A 19,773-nucleotide genomic window follows, 5' to 3' on the forward strand; every position below is an offset into this window, starting at 1 on the left:
GAAAAGAGTCAAGAGGACAGTACCATGTTTCCCCAAAAATAAGACAGGGTCTTATTTTCTTTTTACCCACAAAATATGGCTTGGGCCTTATTATGAGGGGACGGTTTATTGTTTTGTGCTTGCTCTCTTGCGAGCGGGCTCCCAAAGAGCCGGGCACAGCTCATGGGCGAATGGCTGTGTTGCGCTATCGCAGCAGCACAACACAGCAACCATGAATCGACCACGCTCACGAGCAGCCACCCGGAAAACCCCCTTTCCAACTGGACACAGCGCCATTCACTGACCTAGGGGTATCGCCAAGCCCCATGAGTGCCTGTTCGCAACCGCCCAGCTCCCGCAGCTTGGCGCCTTTGAAATGCACAGCTGGAGAGGGGGATTACACGAGCGGCTGTTCCACTCTCGCTCATGCACCTCCCAGCCTCATGATGCCCTGGCCCAGCTCTCCCCACAGAGCCAGAGCACCTCCACTGCTGCCGCATGGCTTTTTTTGCGGTTTCCAAACCAAGTCTTCCGGCAGTTGCCACTCTGGGTGTATGCTCTATGGTTGTACGCTCTGTCAGCAGCTGGCCCACAACCATAGAGCGTACGCCCAGAGCGGCCACTGCAGGAAGGCCTGGTTTGGAAGCCACAGCAAAAGCCATGTGGCGGCGGTGGCATCGGAGGTGCCCTAGCTCTGCTGGAGAGCTGGGCCAGGGCGTCCTGAGGCTGGGAGGCGTGTGAGCGAGAGCGGAACAGCCACTCATGCAACCCCCCTCTCCAACCATGCAGAGCGCCATTCACTGGCATTTCAAAGCCGCCAAGCCGCAGGAGCCGGACGGCAGCGAACAGGTGCTCACACGGCTTGGCGATACCTCTAGGTCAGTGAATGGCACTGTGCCCAGCTGGAAAGGGGGTTTGCCAGGTGGCTGCTTGTAAGCGTGGTCGCTTCATGTCTGCTGTGTTGTGCTGCTGCGACAGCGCAACACAGCCATTCACCCATGAGGCTGTGCCCGGCTCTTTGGGAGCCCGCTCGCAAGAGAGCAACTGCCCGGCAACCCCCCTCTTCAGCTGGGCACAGAGCCATTCACCAACCTAGCGGTATCCCGAAGGCGCCAAGCAACGCGATCACCTTTGCCTCCCCCCCAGCTCCTGCGGCTTGGCATCTGCGGGATACCGCTAGGTCAGTGAGCAGTGCTCTGCCTGGCTGGAGGTGGGGGGTTGTCCAGGGAGCTTATTTTCGGGGGGGGGGGGTTATATTTTTGCACACCTGAAAAATGTGGCAAGGCTTTAGTTTCAGGACATATTGTATTTTCGGGGGAACACGGTAGAAGCGTGAGAAATTCTGAGGAGAGAGAAACTCCAACCAAAAGGCAAACACCTCAGCAGGAGTCTGAGAGACAACAAGAGAAAATTTCAATTTTGGAGCTGCAAAACCAATAAAAAGCAGAACTGAGAGACGGGGAAGGAAAAGAGCCTGACTAGAGTCTGCAAATCTGTGAGCCTGGCAACCAAACCAAACCCACTGGTTGCAGCAGCCCAGATGCAGGCAAGAGGGAATGGATGGAAACTACCGTATGTTGTGGACTATAAGACGCACCGGTGTATAAGTCGCACCAAAATTTCGAAGAGGTAAGTAAGAAAAAAAAGTTTCTGTCCTCCCACTCTGCAGGCTTCAGCAGGGCTGGGGGAAAGCAAAAATGCCCCTATTTTGGTGAAAAATGGCCCATTTTCACCCCCTTTTCACAAAAATGGGGTGTGGGGCGGGACTCCGGGAGGCCAAAAATGGCTGTATGTATAAGATGCACCAACATTTCCACGCTCTTTTGGGGGGGGGGGTACGTCTTATACTCTGAATAATAAGATAATCAAGGAAAGAAGCAGCCTAAAACTAAGGAAAATTTCCTGATAGAACAAGTGGGTTGGACTACTAGAAGACCTCCAAATTCAATTCTGATTGACTCAGTGAAGAAACAGTGGACGGAGAGTACTGGTGGGGCTGGGGTGGGGTTGGTGGGTGGAGGAGAGGAAAGTCCATTCCCAAGTCTATAAAAGAGTGAAAAGAAGTTTCACATGCAAATAGACTGAGACTGGGCTGAATAGTTAAGATAAGGAAACATAGTGCAAAAGTAATAACAGGAACATAGAGACTTAAAGATGAAATAAGAATAGGATTAGAATTGTTGTAAACTTATGGCAATAGGAAGATTAATAGAATAAGAAAGTTCAAGACAATAGAATAAAGATAGAAGTAGAAGATAGCAGAAGTAGATAGTTTACTTTTGTACAATTAAAGAGTTTTGTGTGGGGAAAACAAACATGGCAGAGGTGGGTTCCTGCCAGTTCTAACCTCTTCTATAGAAGAGGTCCCACAAATCTACAATGCCGTTTAGAACCGGTTCCCACTCCCCCCCCCCCCCGCCCGTCCACACATCATCAAGATGAAGAGCGAGAGGAGGAATTCTGGGAGTTGAAGTCCACAAGTCTTAAAGCTGTCAAGTTTGAACATCCCTGGGGGTTTTTTTTCTAAAGGGTTAGGGGTGCAAGGGTCTTGTAACTTGACAGCTTTAAGACTTGCACGCTTTAAATTCCAGAGTTTCTGAGCCAACTTTTTGGTAGCTAAGCAAGAACATTGTTAAGTGAGTTTCACCACACTTTACAAGTTGGCCACGCCCACCCAGTCATATGGCTGGCAAGCTACTCCCCCGGTCACATGGCCGGCAAGCCACTCCCACAAAGCAGGCCACACCTACAGAAGAGGTTCTAAAAAAATTTGAAACCCACCACTGAAACATGGTATACAGTTTTTGTATCTGTTCTGTATCATATTTTTAAAAAATCCTCACCTGCCAAACTGTGCAGTATTTGCAGGGAAATTTGTTGGAATTGTCCCTGGTATTATAGCTTAGATTTTTCAAAATAACTTTGATGAAACAACCCTAACCTTAGCTTTCCAATGAAGTTCTCCCCATCTCGGCTCAAGTCAGTAGGATCAGTGGAAATCAGATAATTCGATGTCTTGCTCTTTTTCCGTTTTCGACCAGCCAACAAGAAGATCTAAGTGGAAAAGGGAGAGCCGGAAAGCACAGCATTGATAGGTGAAATTAACACATCTTAATTTACTAACCACAGTCTCCAACCATAGCATCTACAGGGTCCTTTCCATTCTTCAGCCTATTTATTACACTCCATATACCACCTACTTGTTCAATTATAGATACCACATAAAATATATGCATTCAAAATCAATGTAGAATAATGAGTATTTGATGACTTCAATTAAAATTTTCCGCACTTAATGTCTTATTGAGGAGGACTGTCTTTGCAAATTCCTAAAAAAATGAAAGCATGTGTGGGAGTGTCTCCTGATCCCCAGGGGAGAAATGACCCCATCCCCTCAAAATTGCCACCAGAGTATCTCTGAGAATTGCATTTGTCTCCCACTGTGCCCTGTGTCTCTGTAGGCCTGGGGACTCCCCAGCACTCTCTCTTTTTAAACAATGAGGTATGACACCTTGAAAAACATTAGCTACAGTGTGTATGCATGTAGCTGTGTGTGCATGTGTAAGTGTACACAAACATATGCATATAACAGTTTCTTCCTTAGAACATGTCAAAGAAAACATGGTCGCCTGGGCGAAAACTTTCATTTACAATGTGGAATTGGCTAAGTGGAAAAAACTTTGGATACTTAATCAGAAATTAACATTGGCTACAGCGTATAAAGAAAATCTTTACAAGATGTTCTACAGATGGCATCTCCCCTCAGCACGACTTTCTAAAATGTTCAAAAACTTGGCCCCAAATTGTTGGAAGTGTAAAAAAACACCAGGCACTTTCTACCATATGTGGTGGACGTGCAATGAGGCAAAAAAATATTGGAAAATGATCCAATCATGGTTAGAACAAATGGTGGGAGAACAAATTATGTTTAAACCAGAAACCTTTCTCCTAGGCATAATACCGGAGGGGTTTAAGAAAGATACACTCTATCTAATTATACATATACTGACTGCAGCGCGCATAACCTATGCACAGCATTGGAAAAAAGAAAATACACCATCAGAGCTAGATATAATCAGAAAAGTGTTGGCCTGTGCAGAAGCAGATAGGCTCACTTTGGAACTTAAAAATAAAGGGGAATCAGAATATTTTGAGGTATGGAATAGATTTTATGACTGGTATAAGTTAAGATGACAAGACTGGAACAAATGTATATATTGTGATCGAACAGAAGGACAGACCATGTATTAAGTAGAATAACTGTTAATGGTTGAAACCAGCTGTACATAATGTGAATATATGATCACCCGGACTCCGCGGCATTGCACTGTTTTAAATATAAAAACAATAAAAATATATTGCAAAAACAAACAAACAGTTTCTTCCTTAAAATATATAATAAAATATTATACGCTTAAATATGATCTACAGAAAAGAGAGAAAGAAATTGCTACACTAAACTATTGTGCAGGGGCAGAAAGGGGGAACAAAAGGGGAAAAAAGAGACATCCAAAGTATATCTAATTGTAAATATAAAACATAAGGTTTTTAAAGAAATCAGGCCATCGGTTTTTCTTAAAATACATAATTTCCTTCACTTTCATTATTATGGTTGAAGTTTTGAACAACGAATTAAATCTAGATCACACTGAATCTTATAATCTATCCTCCTTTCGTAGTGAGACTATGTAGCAGAGGTGGTATTCAGCCAGTTCGGACAGATTCGGTAGCGGAAATTTTGAGTAGTTTGGAGAACCGGCAAATATGCTGGGCCCACCTCTGCTGCCTCCCAGCTGATCTTCTTTTGTTGCCCTGAACAGAGAAATGTCAGGGCAGCCTCCATCAGTAACCAAGAAAGAAACCACTTAACTCCATATTTCAGAATTAAGAGTACTTTTACTTGTTATGAGTAGATAGCAGCTAAGCAAAGCAAGATCTGAGGCAAAAGCACGTGTAATCATAGATATCAATATGTGACCCAACTCCCTCCCCCTAGTAACCGCATCCCCTAGTCCAATCCGCACACCCCACAGGTGTCATGTGGGCTGCAGCTTCAAAACCCATCATCAGGTTGGTATGCCGGACGGTTGGCCTTGGCGGCAATTCCACTATCTGCAGCATGCGCAGTAGATGGTGAGAAAACCACTCCCTTCTTCATTCACTCCTGTGCTAGGCTTCCCCTCCCAAATACCATGTTAACTCCCCCGCTCCCCGTTTTAATGGCAGCCGAAAGCAAGCAGCAAAGCAGAGGCTGACAAGAACAGAGCTGGAAAGCAGGTTAGTTGACTGGGGAGGGAATGGGGATTTTGCAGTATCTTCCCCTATCACACACACACAGCCACGCCCACAAGCAATGCCACGCCCACAAAGCCACACCCACAGAACCGGTAGTAAAAAAATTTGAACCCCACCACTGCCATGTAGGGCAAGTTGAAAGGGGCATTGCAAGGCATGCAGCTGATCCCAAAGACTACAAGAGCACAAAATTGAAAGTGAAGTGTAAAGCTTTATAGGTAGCAATCAGCACCAGGAATTGGGCCCAGAAACCTACAGACAGACAGTACAGCTTCTGTAAGATAACATTTTTCTGCTGAACTGACTACTTTTCTATGCTAACTGCAGTTTTAGATCACCTTCAAGGAATTACAGTAAATTACTATAAAAAGAATTACAGCAAAGAGAAGGTCACCACCTTCAACAACCTGGTTCTGGAACAAGCACAACTGGTGGATCCACTAAAACTGGTTAAATGCTATCCTAGTTACAGCTTTCACCCTTTTTGCAGCAGATGCTATTACCGGTAGTTTAAGAGAATCCCAAATTACACATTAATTCTTTTGGAAAAGTCCAAACCCATCTAGAGCAGTGGTTCTCAACCTTCCCAATGCTGTGATCTTTTAATACAGTTCCTCATGTTGTGGTGACCCCCAACCATAAAATTGGTATCTCAGTTCCTAAGACCATCATTTTCTGATGGTCTTAGGTGACCCCTGTGAAAGGATCGTTCGACCCCCAAAGGGGTCCCGACCCACAGGTTGAGAACCACCGATCTAGAGCAATTGATAGAAGATCCGTGAAAGTACCAAACTGTTTTGGTAGTAACAGGAGTTCATCTCAGTCTGCTATACTAAAAAAAATCTTGGATGGCATTTAGAAAATCTGGACAACAATTTCCATCTGTCAATCACAAAAGGCCACTTTGATCAGATCCGCATGTATACTACACTGCTATATTGCAACATCCTAAATTCTTGGAAAGTACAAAACTAAAAAAAATGGCAGTTGCGACTTTACATTGTTGTGAACAGATAATAAGGACAATAAATCCAGCAATCACCTCTGGTTAAAGCTGGATTGCAGGGGACAGCTGACGGTTGCTGTTCTCTCATCCTCTCCGATGTTCAGCTTCATCTTTGCCTGATCTGCAGGGATCCTATGGCTAAGCATGGAAACTTGGGGATGTCTTTTCTACATTTTTTTTTTCAAAATAAGGGTGCCCACAAGTGGGATTCAAGGGGATCAAATTGGTGGGCAAATCCATCTGGTCTAACTTGCAAGATTCGTTTTTTTTCCGCCACGTTAAATGTATACATCCGAGCTAAGCGGTGTTCTTTTCCTATGTCAAACAATATATGTGGTTATATGAATAATTCTTTTTTATTTATTGTATCATGTTAATGTAGTATATATTGGAGGTGGTGACCCTTTGGAAGCTGTATGCAACTTAATTTCGTTTTAATGGATGCCGATTAGTGTACATTTAAAATGACGATAAACGTATTCTAAGTCTAAAACATTGATGAAAGCTTTACCCATCCTATCCACCTATGAATTTCAAACATATAGAAAGGGTGATGCATCAATGCATGGGGCAGTTCAGCATTTATCTCTCCTCCCTTTGTTACTTTACAGACATCCTTTAAAATCACAACATTCAGATCTGTACTGATTTATATTTATACAGTGACTCCTTGGGAGTGACTGCTGCCACATCCAATTATGGATAATCTCAGTCAGTTTAGGGATCACCGTACTTACCACACTGCAATCCCCTGGCATGATAAATTAATTTGTGTAATGCACACAGAAATAAAACAAATGATTTCATAGGGGTTAGGATAGGGCAAGAACCAAATAGCCATTGTATTTCAACGATCCCATTCATATTTTAGTTACTTAACGTAATTGATCCAATTGATTTTCCAGTCGTGCGGTGCCAACTGCTTCCCGTGGGCTTGCCTAGGCAAAATGGGAGCAAGTTTTGACAATGGTCCAGTTTGACTGTACAAATCAGGTTTGCCCAGGCAAAGCTGGAGCCCCTGTCAAAACTTGCTCAGGGCTTTACCTTCATAAACCAGCTTGCTCGGTGCTGCCAAAAGTCACTCCTGCCTTTGATTTTGCCCCTGAGAGTTGCTCAACTCAATCCCCCATTAGAGAAACCTGCATTGGTATATTCATTATTACAACATTCCTAGAACTCTATTTTTATAGCTTAGCTTCTAGATATCTCGTACAGCAGGGGTGGGTTCCAGCTGCTGCTACTGCTGGCTTGCTCAGGGATGCGCATGCGCGCATTTGATGCACACTACCCTCGCATGCATAGTACTAAAACAACTGCTTCTGTGCATGCGCAGAAGCCAAAAACAAAGATGGTGGCACCTATGGCACCTCTGATAGAACCGGTTCGGGGGCATGGCAGGCCAAGTTCCTACCTACTCGACCGAACCGGTCCGAACTGCTAGGAACCCACCTCTGTCTTACAGGGATGTGAAGATTAAAACTCCCTTTGAATCTCCTATCTGCATTTCAGCAGGAGCTGTCAATGTTCTCGTCCAAAAAGCCTTCAGTTGACATGCAAAACAGCTGGGTTTTTCTTTGTCTTTTTTGCTAAGACTGTAGCGGGAAAAAGAATTAATCTTCATGTCCCATTTCTTACGATTTACATACACTGGTTACATTTTCATAAACACCGTCTCTTGTTTAGCTCACTGAAACATTAGATCTCTCTCAGAGGAGATATATTTAGCACCCCATGTATCCATTCCTATATGCCTAAAGAACAGCCTTCTTTCTTATGAGCCTTGCTGTAATGTCTGAACAGCATCAGAAGCTTCCCTAAACTATCTCGCTGCCTAAGACCCAGAGAGGGAAGATTGGCATTTTGCTGTCTTTTTCACAACAGTTACCCTGACTGAGGTTCTCTTCTTCCAAAGACAGAAAACAGAACTCGACACCTTCAACTTGCTTTAAAGTAAAGACTTTCTGTGCCACTGAGCGAATCAGCAGTAGTCTCTTCCGGAACCCACCGCTGTATTGTATGTTGCCTTTGGTGCCTGATAGACAGAGGATGTATCAGTGGTGGGACCCTATTGGTTTAACAACCGGTTCGGTGATTGCGCGGGTTTGTGAAAACTTACCTTCCGCATTATTGCTGGGGAGGAAAACAGCTGAGGTGCAGCAATCCACTCTGCCATGTGAGAGGATTTGGGTCAGTACAACACAAGGACAGGTGGGCGGGCCCAGCTGCTTGTCGGAGTGAACCGTTTTGCTCCCAGCTGATCATTGCAGCTACTAGTTCGCCCAAACTGGTCCAAATTGGTAGAATCCCACCCCTGATAATGTTATATTAAATATTAACATACGAGGCAATCTTTACATACTCACGAAGGCTTCCTTTAATCACACACCTTTTTGTCATTGTCGATATGAAGGTAATAGGTAGGGTAAAGACCACGATCCATTCCTCTTTTGTCTCGAGTGACACGACACTTGATGGTCATTCCATGAGGAGCCGGCTGCAGCACAAATTCCTCAAGTTTGTCCTCTTCAATGACTGGAGAAGGTGGCCTTTCTTCTTTCTGTAGTCCAGCAATAAGACAAAGAGGATGTTGGTTTGTTTACCCATCCCCTCCTCAAAATCTCTTATCCTATGCATCCCAGCATGGCCACTACAAAACCATCATTGTTTGTTTTGATGATTGCAATGATGACACTTCATGTCTCACATCCCAACCATCCGTGTCTATGACAGTTCTTCCTGACATAGTAGGTCCCATAGTATCCAAAAGCTGGCTTCGGAAAGGTGCTTTCCTCTCTGTCTTTGATGTGTGCAGTCCTAAAAGCAGATGATGACAAAGTGCTGGGTTGCATAAGTGTGGGAGAGAGTGAAATGAAGACGGAGGCTGGGATTAATCTCTTATTTACTTATTCATTTATTTCAAAGATTTATCTGCCGTTGTAACAAAGTATCAGGGCAGATTCCAATATGTAAGAAGCAACTTGCATGTGTACAAGGAGTCCTTGGTTACCGATAGTAGTTGGAACCAGCACTTCTGTTGCTTAGGGATGCAATTGTAAAATGAAATGTCATGGACCATTCTGGACTTGCAGTGTTGATTCTCCTGTGGTCATTAAGCAAATCAGCTTAGGTGAGATATTACATGACTGCAACTTGTGGACTTCCTGAGGCTTCACCACTGACCTTGCTTGTCAGAAACTGGCTATGAAGGTGTCAAATGGCAATCACATGACTGGAGGATGCTGTGACTTTTTGTAAATGCATGCAACATCCGAATCACAATCATGTGACCATGAGGACACTACGAAAGCTACAGGTTCAAGAACCGTAGGTCGTAAACCTACTTTTTCAGCACCCTTGTACTTTCAAACTGTTGCCGAAGGAGGCAATGAATACGTGAGGACTACCTGTAATTGATTCATAAATAATGAATAAAATCAAACAGAAATATTAAGAGATATAAACCAGGGAAGCTGGGAATGTGACTGTATAGAGCAGAAATCCTAATGTTCAACTTTAGTATGCCAAAGAGGTTGACTTCATCCTTTAGGAATGTCTCACTAGTTACCTTTTTGGATTTCTTGGATTTCCCTTTCCGGTTGGAGTTCTTATGGACTACCTCTTCCTCGCTTTCATTTTCCATGGCTTTGGCGGGAACTGTAGAAAAAAGAGATTTTAGCAACCACCTGATGGTTATATAGATGACAGCAAAATCTACTCAGGCCGGTCAAACTGGCGGCCCGCGGGCTGGATGCGCCATGGACGGGCCATGATACGTCAAGTGATGCGATCGAGTTTGACACCTGTATTCTAGATAATCCTTCGTCAGCACTCTCAGAATTTCCTTTTCCCATTTTGTCACTGATGGAAAAGCAAATATTTTTGTAATTGATCTGGGGATGCAGCCTTTACTTTATCTAATAGATTTTCAGCCTGTTTTTTTTTTAAAAAAGTGATAAGCACCTTTACCAAGTGAGTTACAATATGCTTCAGGTACAAAATACATAGTATGTATAAGAAGCAGGAAACAAATAAAGATAAATACCAGATAAAACCTTAGTTAGACACATATTACAGTATAATTAACTATGTAAATGGGGCCTGGAATAAATATGTCTTGAATGTCATTTTAAAGCAACGTATACAATTTCCCTTTGGCGCAGTCTGTAGGCACGGTGGAGATAAGGACAGAATATGTATGTTAGTGGCAATTCTAGAACTTTTAAGAATGAAAGGGCATTTGCAAAATTTAAAACTTTAATTTCCCCCCTTTAAAGCAAAAACGAAACCCTTCAAAATGCAAAAAAGTTTTGTGCCTTCATCTATTTTGCAGATGCCCCCCCCCCAAAAAAAAGATATAATTAGACTGTACATTTTGCACCTTGTCCTAAAGATTGCAAAAGAGGAAGCACATGTGTTATTCTATGGAAAGACATTTCACAAAGGTTTGGGCCACTTCAAAAAAAAAAAGTTCTGTTTCTCCTCCTACTTTGCAGCTGTCACTGACGGGCCAGATAACAAGGCTGGCATATTGATTTTAGTTTCAGGAAGTGGCAAGAAGTCCCTGACTCTCTAGAGGGGATTTTTCAAAACAGCAGACATAAGAGCATGATGAATCACAGCTCTCACTTATAGCACATCAGTACCAAGCATTCTGAGCTTGAGGTCATTTGAATAAGTGAATGTATCGTCTTTCGGTATTTCTATCAGCAAATGCTGCACCTACCCTTCTTTTTAGCTTTCTTCCCCTTGAGGACTTCTCCTTCAGTCTGAAACAAGGATGCCGCACTCTTCTTTTTCTCCGATTTGGTTGACTTGGCATTGGAACTGGAATCATTTTCTGTGTCGCTATTTTTTAGCACTACATTAAGGAGAAATGTTTAATCCAGGGAGAAATTAATCAGATTAGATTCTTTCTATTAATACCTAATTTCCTAGCGGATATTGCCAAACTTGCTCTGAATCCTCCAAAAAGGTTATTTATCCAAGTAGTGTCCCTTGATGTTGGATTCAACACTGGCATCATGAGGAATTCTAAGAATTGTGCCGCAGCCATCTTTCTCTTCCTCAGTTGCCAGACAGGGGAAAGGGGGGAAGGAGCTTAGAATGCATTACCAGGAGATAACAGGGAGCTTTCTCGTGAGAACCAAGGTCATCTCTACTGGCAACAAATAAGGTTGGCGAAAGAAGACCTGAAGAGCCCACCAGTTAACCCAATTGGCCAACGTGACCTATGACACTTGGGGATGGGGTTATTTACTAGTTTAATTATACTGTAATCACTTGCGGATGATGTTATTTCCTAGTTTAATTATCCTGAAACCATGGGGAAGACTTAGAATTGGTTTTCCATTGAAGCTGTGCCGATATGATATACTCAATAAAGAAGACCTTTGAGAAGGAGCCAAGTCTCAGAATTCTGGTTTGCTTGGGTTCATTAGTCAGAGCCTTGACAAACTGCTCATGCTTACTTCTAGAGTAATTGTTGAAGCCTTCATGCACTTACATTGAACGAAGGTGCTTCATGGATTGCACGAGTGAACCTTTCTAAGGGACTTGGGGGGCAGTCTGTTTACCTCTAAAGGCGCCATGCAATGATACACCAGAGGCTGCATTTTACTGGATCTGGCTGAAGCCAGTGGACTCATACCTACCCTAATAGGGGATACAGACAAGGGTGGCATCATCCTTTCCCCCCATCATCCGATATACAATATTCACATACAAGCACCAACCCATTTTGCTATTCACACACACACCATATTTTTCAGAGTATAAGACGCACCTTCCCCCCCCCCAAAAAAAGAGGGTGAAAATCTGGATGCACCTTATACACTGAATGCAGCATTTTTGGCCTACTGAAACCCTGTCCCCTTTGCAAAAATGGACATGCAGAGGGTTTGGGAGGCTTGCAAAGTGCTCCTGGGGGCTGGGAAAGGTAAAAACAAGCAAAAAACAGGCTGTTTTTTTGCTCGTTTTTGCCCCCCCCCCCCCCAAGCTCCCAGGAGCACTCTACAAGCCTCCCAAAGCTTTGCAAAAAAAAGAGAGGCGTGCAGAGGGTTTGGGAGACCTGCAGAGTGCAAAAACTTTTTTTAAAAAAAAAAAATCCTCTTCAAAATCATGGTGGGTCTTATAGTCCAAAAAATACAGTACTTAAAATGCAATCACATCTACTGCCTTCCCCATATTCTCTCTCACATACACATGCACACATAATCATAAATCCAATTGTGATACCTTCTCTGCCTCATTATCTATACCAGGGGTGTCCAAACTTGGGAACTTTAAGACTTGTGGACTTCAACTCCCAGAATTCCTCAGCCAGTATGGGGAATTCTGGGAGTTGAAGTCCACAAGTCTTAAAGTTCCCAAGTTTGGACACCCCTGATCTATACCTAGTATCCAGAATGTCCTATATTATTAGAGAGATGCATTTTTGGACAATGGGCCTGTAAGGTCAGTGGAGCAAATATGGATGTAAAGCCTTTCACCTTTGCTTTTGACACGCTTGCCTTTGTTATCTTCATTCACGTGGAAGACGGAGGTTGAGTCTTTTTTCAGAGTCTTTGTAGTTGCTGCCTTGATACCAGCTTCCGCCTTGTTTCCTGTTCCAGGTGAAAGAACGAGAATAGGAATCATTAAGCAAATGCTGTGGCCATTAAGCAAATCCATTTTACCCAATGGGTGGGCTTTTTTTTTTTGCCCAAAATTGGAAGTAAAGGCTAGAAATTGGCACAAAAAGTCAAAAGTTGAGGTCATGTGACCTCAAGATGCTGCAAATGACTGTAAAGATGGGCTGGTTGCCAGCTTCTGAAAAGTGGTCATGTAACCAGAGGAGCACAGTTGTCATAACTTCAAAATGGGATCATAACTAGCTTTTGGGGGATTTGGTATAACTTTGGTTGCTAAGCAACCAGCCGCAAGTTGAGGATAACCTGTACAGATATACAACTGGTTTTGTTTGTTTCCATTTGTTGAGTCCTACTCTTTATCATGTTTTCTTTCATTTCAAGTCGCAATCTTCCATTTGTTCATCCTCCTTACCCAAATAAAAAAGTAGTTTTTCAGACAGAAAGTGGTTCGTCTCCCATGCATGAAAGATCTGAGCAATATCGCTATATAATCAAGTATAATTACAGTCATCAGTACGTATCAGGAAGAACAATAAACATTAAACAATATTTAATTGAAATCCTCTTCTATTATTAACATTCTATGACATATGTGGTGCTGAAGACTATGGCTCATGCCTTTGTCATCTTTCAGAAGTCTGCAATTTGCTTCCAGCGAAGTAACTCAGGAACTGCAGCTGGAAGAGACTGCCTGCTGCTGAGCTGAGTTAATCCTGCAAGTTCATTGCATGGGCTGAGACTGTACAGATGTGGCCCTCAATTCATTCATTCAGTCAATCAGAACAATTTTGTTGCAGAATTTAGGCAACAGAAATGGAATGCACAGGTACAGTATAGGTGGTACCTTGCTCAGTAGTAGTAACTGTGAAAGGGATCTTGGAGTCCTAGTGGATAACCATTTAAATATGAGCCAGCAGTGTGCAGCAGCTGCCAATAAAGCCAACACAGTTCTAGGCTGCATAAATAGAGGGATAGAATCAAGATCACGTGAAGTGTTAATACCACTTTTTAATGCCTTGGTAAGGCCACACTTGGAATACTGCATTCAGTTCTGGTCGCCACGATGTAAAAAAGATGTGGAGACTCTAGAAAGAGTGCAGAGAAGAGCAACAAAGATGATTAGGGAACTGGAGACTAAAACATATGAACAACGGTTGCAGGAACTGGGGATGTTTAGCTTAAGAGAAAGAAGGACTAGGGGAGACATGATAGCATTGTTCCAATATCTCAGGGGTTGCCACAAAGAAGAGGGAGTCAAACAATTCTCCAAGACACCTGAGGGTAGAACAAGAAGCAATGGGTGGGAACTAATCAAGGAGAGAAGCAACTTAGAACTGAAGGGAAATTTCCTGACAGTGAGAACAATTAATCAGTGGAACAGCTTGCCTCCAGAAGTTGTGAATGCCCCAACACTGGAAGTCTTTAAGAAGATGTTGGATAGCTATTTGTCTGAAACGGTATAGGGTTTCCTGCCTAGGCAGGGGGTTGGACTAGAAGACCTCCAAGGTCCCTTCCAACTCTACTATTGTATTGTATTGTATTGAATAGAGCTGGAAGTGATCTTGGAAGTCTTCTAGTCCAGCCCCCTGCTCAAGGAGGAGACCCTATACAATTTGAGACAAGTAGCTGTCCAGGCTCTTCTTAAAAACCTCCAGTGATGAAGCACCCACAACTTCTGGAGGCAAGCTGTTCCACCGGCTAATTGTCCTCACTGTTAGGAAGTTTCTCCTTAATTCCAGGTTGCTTCTCTCTTTGATTTGTTTCCATCCAGTGTTCCTTTTCTTGCCTTCTTTTTGCCTTATTTTGGAAAATAAGTTGGCAGCCCCTCAAATACTGGAATACTGCTACCATGTCACCCCTGGTCCTTCTTTTCTCTAGACTAGCCATACCCAGTCCCTGCATTCCAGATCTTTGTTCTTCATTCATTCCAGACCTTCTGCTTACCTTGCACGGCCTAACATGGAAAGAAAGCATTAGATGCCCATCCTGAAGGAAATTGGAGGACTGGGACTCCTGTTTCAAGAGTAATCACCTTCTTTTGGGCAGCCTTCAAGAAACGTATTTCCTAGCCAAGGGCATCCAAGCAGAAAGGCCTTTGTAAATTTAGTAATAGATTTTATGAACAATATTAGTCACTGTATTTATTAACCTCTTTTAATTTCATTGTTTACATGCTGTAATTTTATACACCATAAGCCAATGGAGTCATGAGGGGGAGGTTGCATAGGATACAAATATAGCATTTAGGATTATATATTGCCCCATAGCACTTTACAGCACTGACTGGGCAATAATGTTTGCATATTGCCCCCAACAGTCTGGAGCCTCATTTTACCGACCTCAGAAAGATGAAAGGCTGAGTCAACCTTGAGGCCCTTCAGAATCAAACTCCAGGCTGCGGGCAGAGTTTGCCTGCAACACAGCATTCTAACCACTGCACCACCAGGGCTCCTAATATGCTGAATAAAAAACACATTTAGGTGAAGGGAGAGAGGAAGTTACGCTTTTAGCTATGGAGGAGGAAAGTGATTGCTTATTTTACATCTTGTTGTTTGCTGTTCTGGATGTCTTCCCAACTTGTGTGGAATCTAATGACAATATTCATGACATTCGATTTACAGAGGTCTTCCCATCTCGTAATTTTCTCCCACTCTTTTTTATCTAACTAAACTTGCAGAGTAGTCACTTAGAAAGTGAATTCTGCATAGTTAAAAATAATTTTTAACTTCAACCAGTTTTAAAAACATGCCCATTGAAAAGTCCACACATCCAAAGCACTAGAAAACCGAAACAAACTTTTCATTCTGGCTATATCTATACTATAGGTTGCAGCCAGGGGTGGGTTGCTGCTGGTTTTACTATCGGTTCACAACCTGTGCGCACGCGAGACCCGCACTGCACATTTGTGCACTGTTCAATATAAATTGTTCTGGGGACATGCGCAGAACAATTTGCAGTGAACTGTGAACGTGCAGTCACTAAAATCCAAAATGGTGGCGGCCCAGTGATGGTGAGGGAACCGGTTCGGGGGCATGGCAGGCCTGGGTCATTGCCAGTTCTGCGACCCAGGCCTGACTTCTACTACCGGTACGGTCGAACAGGGCCGAACCTGCAGCAACCCACCTCTGGTAGCAGCTTATGGGTATGATTTCCCAAAGACTTTGGGGGAATAATTTTAGTCTACACCTGAAAACTATAGAAGTCTCCTGGAGGTGAAACTACATCTATGCTAACCTGTCTGTGACCCATAAATGATTCTGAAATTCAAGCTTACCTTTACTTTTGACTTTCCTTCCTTTACTTTTGTCCAGTGAAGTAGCTTTGAGGAGCTTTCTTTTGGGCATTTTTGGTGGCTCTTCCCTTTCAGACTCCTCCTCTTCCTCCCACTCTTCCTCCTCCTCCTCCTCCTCCTCATCTTCATCTTCATCATCAGAAACCACTAAAAGTTTGAATAAGTAAAGATCAATAGATAGAAAATAGAAAAGGCAAAGATTTCTAAGCAATTAAAAGGGGAAAACAAAAGTATTGCATACAGATAGTTTCTGTTAGATCAGGCCTGTCCAGGACTTGGGAACTTTAAGACTTGTGGACTTGTGGAGTTGAAGTCCACAAGTCTTAAATTTTCCAAGTTTGGACAACCCTGTGTTAGATGTAGAGCTAACAATGTTCCTGTTCGGTTTTGGCATTAGCTTTTGTTATAGTGATGAAGGATTTGTTCACAGATCACTGCAATTTCACAATTACATTTATCTCATTTGTTACCTCTAGATGAGATGGGTAGCACATAAATCAAACAAACAAAGAAATAAAATTTGCATGATACTTTCATTCCATGTGTGCTACTGGATAGTTTAGGGGCAGAGATGTTCACACCATATGGCCAAAAAACACATGTTCTTCACCTGGAAGGAACACATTACCCTGGCTGCCATTTTGATTTTTTTGACCATACCAGGCAGGTGCCTTTGAGTGGGGAAATGCTATACTTTCAGGATTTTTCAGTTTCATCAGGTTGGAGATTAAATTAATATTATTTTACATTTTTAAAAATTCAATCATAATTTTGGAAAAGTGCAGTTTCCATATTTGTGATAAGTTTTTAAAGGTAAATCTACAGGTAGGAAAAATATTTTTTGCCTGTACACCAATGGTTTACAAGTTTGCCGATGCAACAGCAATTTGAAAATTGTGGACTTCAACTCCCAGAATGATGTCCACTCCCACTTAAGTCCCATTCCCCATGCTCCACCTCCCTGCTGGCTGTGGAATTCTGGGAGTTGAAGTCCATACATCTTAAAGTTGCCCATGTTAAGAAACACTGTTCTACAGAAAAGTCCTTACTTGTAACATAAGTGTCAGGAGCTGGTGGTATCTTACCATGTTTCTTTTTTGGTGTCTTGCTGATGCTGGAATGAGAAGAGGAGGTTTCCTTCTCTTTTCTGGGATCCTTAATTAATCTGGCGTATGTTACTTCCTCCTTCGGTTCTCGTGGCTTCTCCTTTTTAGTTTTTTTTACAGTTCTGACAACAGCTTAGGAAGAGACACTAGAGTCAAGACAGGCATTTGAGAAATGAAGGATGGGGTATAATACAGGTACAATACTAGCAATGGGACGATTGAAATGGCTTTGGAAAAGCAGCAAATGCCTTGAATTTTGGGATCACATTGGGTTTTTCTATATTTCGCTTGGCCTGTACTGATTATTGAGACAAAAAGATGGTAATACCCACATTGCGACAGGATACTTTGGGTGCACCCTGGCTAATGTGTGTTTGCTGAATGGTAATACAATATTGACTACAATATGGTATCTGTAATCTTAGGAGCTGATCACTCTTAAGATCACACTTGATGGGAAAACAGCATTTTCTAACACATTCAGGATAGATTCTCATAAAATTAGGGGATCCAAAGTATCATACTAGCCACGGGAGGCCATTTCAGTCAAGATTTACCCATTTAAAATGCTCCTTCCTCTTTTGGGCAGCAAATACCACTAGTCTTAGCTTTTTACCAGTAAAACTAGAAACATCTGTACTGGAGAGTGTAAAATCATGGGTGTAGGGGAAAATTTAGCCCCCCTTTACTCTTTAAATGGCCTCTTCCTTACTCTACATGGATCCAGATGGAACCTAATTCCATGTGAATTTTCTTTTTTGCTATTGTTCCATCTTGATTGCAGGAAAAATGATTTCAGCAATAGAGTAGTAAATGTGTGGACCACCCTTCCTGATCCTGTTGTTAGTTCCTCTAACCTTTTGCCTTAAGCTGTCTACCGTGGACCTTATGCATTTCTTAACAGGTTCCTAAGGGGGTGGGCATAAGCACACCAGCGTGCCTACTGTCTCCATCCTACTGTCCCATTTATATGTACTCTTTTTATGTGTTTATGGCTATGTTTTGCTTATTTATATCCATTTATTTGTGCCATTTTTTTCATGTGTTTTCATACTTGTTTCCTTGTACTTGTTGACAAATGAATCTTGTTTCTTTTAGATGAGACAGTGGCAAATGGTTGGCTGAAAATCCCATCTTTTCACCTACAAAATGTAAATGTTCTTTTCTCTAAATCCTGAGTTTTCTTGAGTTTAAAATTGATTTGATTTCTCTTCTGTGTTCCATTTTATATAATAATAATATGACATAATAAGAATGAAAGAATTTAAACAACCAACAACTGTATACTTGTAAAGTTACTATCATGTCTATTCCACTGATGGTATGATTGCTTCTTTTTCCTTTATGTACTAAACTTATATGCAGATCCTTTTTTCCAGCACATACAATCAGGTGTTTATTATTCTTCACAACAAATATAGTTGTTAGCTGATTAAATGAAATACCTTATGGAGAATCACCATGGTATAACGGCTATAGCTTTGGACTAGAACATAGGAGGCAAAGATTCAAGTCCACAGTTTAGCCACAGAGGAGTCATTATGGTGAGAAGGATTAGAATGAGTATTACCTTGAGCTTCTTGAGAAAGGGTAGCATATAAATCTAGCATGTGTACTAAATAAATATTAATTAGTAAACTTAAAAAAATTAAAATATTAGCAATCTTACTTTCATCTGTCAAGTGTTTTGATAGAAAGAGATATTTTTGTCTATCTACTAAAATTTTAGTTGTTCAGAAAAGCAAGAGATAGATGGAGGTTACACCTCTGAGTATGGTCTAGCCCAGTGTTTCCCAACCTTGGTGACTTTAAGTCCTGTGGACTTCAACTCCCAGAATTCCCCAGCCAGCTTAAAGTCGCCAAGGTTGGGAAACACTGGGCTAGCCTAGCCATCTTTCTCAGGCAACACAGTGGCTCATGTGGACTCAGGGCGTTGAGTCTGAAGATCATTGAAAGGTCAACAGTTCAGTAGTTCAAAACCCGAGAGTGCAAGCCATGTGATGCAATGAGCTCCCATCAATTTGAACCAACTTCTGTCAACTTGGCAGTTTGAAAGCACACAAATGCAAGTAGATAAATAGGTACCACTTGGTAGGAAAAAAATATGGATGTCAGGGTTCCAAGTCCATTGTCAACCCTGAAGCTGACCTGACCAAAGCCATCTTGGAGCTTCAGTGTTGTCACACTGGAGCTGAGGGAGATGGCTTCGGTCAGGTCAGCTTCAGGGTTGACAATGGACATGAAATGAGTCATCTCAGGTATCTCCTGAGCAACAGTGATGTCACCGGCAATCCTTTCAACTTGGAAGCGCCTTGTTAGGTGCTTCTGACATGAATGTAATAATAGTAGTTCCCGTCACCCTTCCCCCCTATGCTTCTTGCCAGCATGACGACCTGGAAACTTAGTGATTCTATGCCCATCTGCTACTAAATAAGAAGATAACAGCACTGAGTCCTTTTCTTGGAC

The 19,773-nt window shown here is 42.4% G+C and overlaps 1 protein-coding gene across 1 annotated transcript in view; it reads right to left on the reverse strand.

The window, feature by feature from the left end:
- TULP1 (TUB like protein 1) overlaps positions 1 to 16,281 on the reverse strand; it is a 38,393-nt gene extending 22,112 nt beyond the window's left edge. Inside the window, exons 1-6 of the mRNA XM_081947065.1 lie at positions 16,184 to 16,281; positions 12,769 to 12,882; positions 11,004 to 11,138; positions 9,846 to 9,934; positions 8,667 to 8,837; positions 2,921 to 3,033 (exon numbers count right to left, since the gene is read on the reverse strand). Of these exons, the coding sequence (XP_081803191.1) occupies positions 2,921 to 3,033; positions 8,667 to 8,837; positions 9,846 to 9,934; positions 11,004 to 11,138; positions 12,769 to 12,882; positions 16,184 to 16,253 (692 nt within the window). The 5' untranslated portion in view covers positions 16,254 to 16,281. The remainder of the gene's footprint in view (positions 1 to 2,920; positions 3,034 to 8,666; positions 8,838 to 9,845; positions 9,935 to 11,003; positions 11,139 to 12,768; positions 12,883 to 16,183) is intronic.
- Between the last annotated feature and the right edge of the window lie 3,492 nt (positions 16,282 to 19,773).

The sequence above is a fragment of the Natrix helvetica genome (genome assembly GCF_964273705.1).
Source record: "Natrix helvetica genome assembly, chromosome: 3".
In the NCBI taxonomy this organism is placed as follows: domain Eukaryota; kingdom Metazoa; phylum Chordata; class Lepidosauria; order Squamata; family Natricidae; genus Natrix; species Natrix helvetica.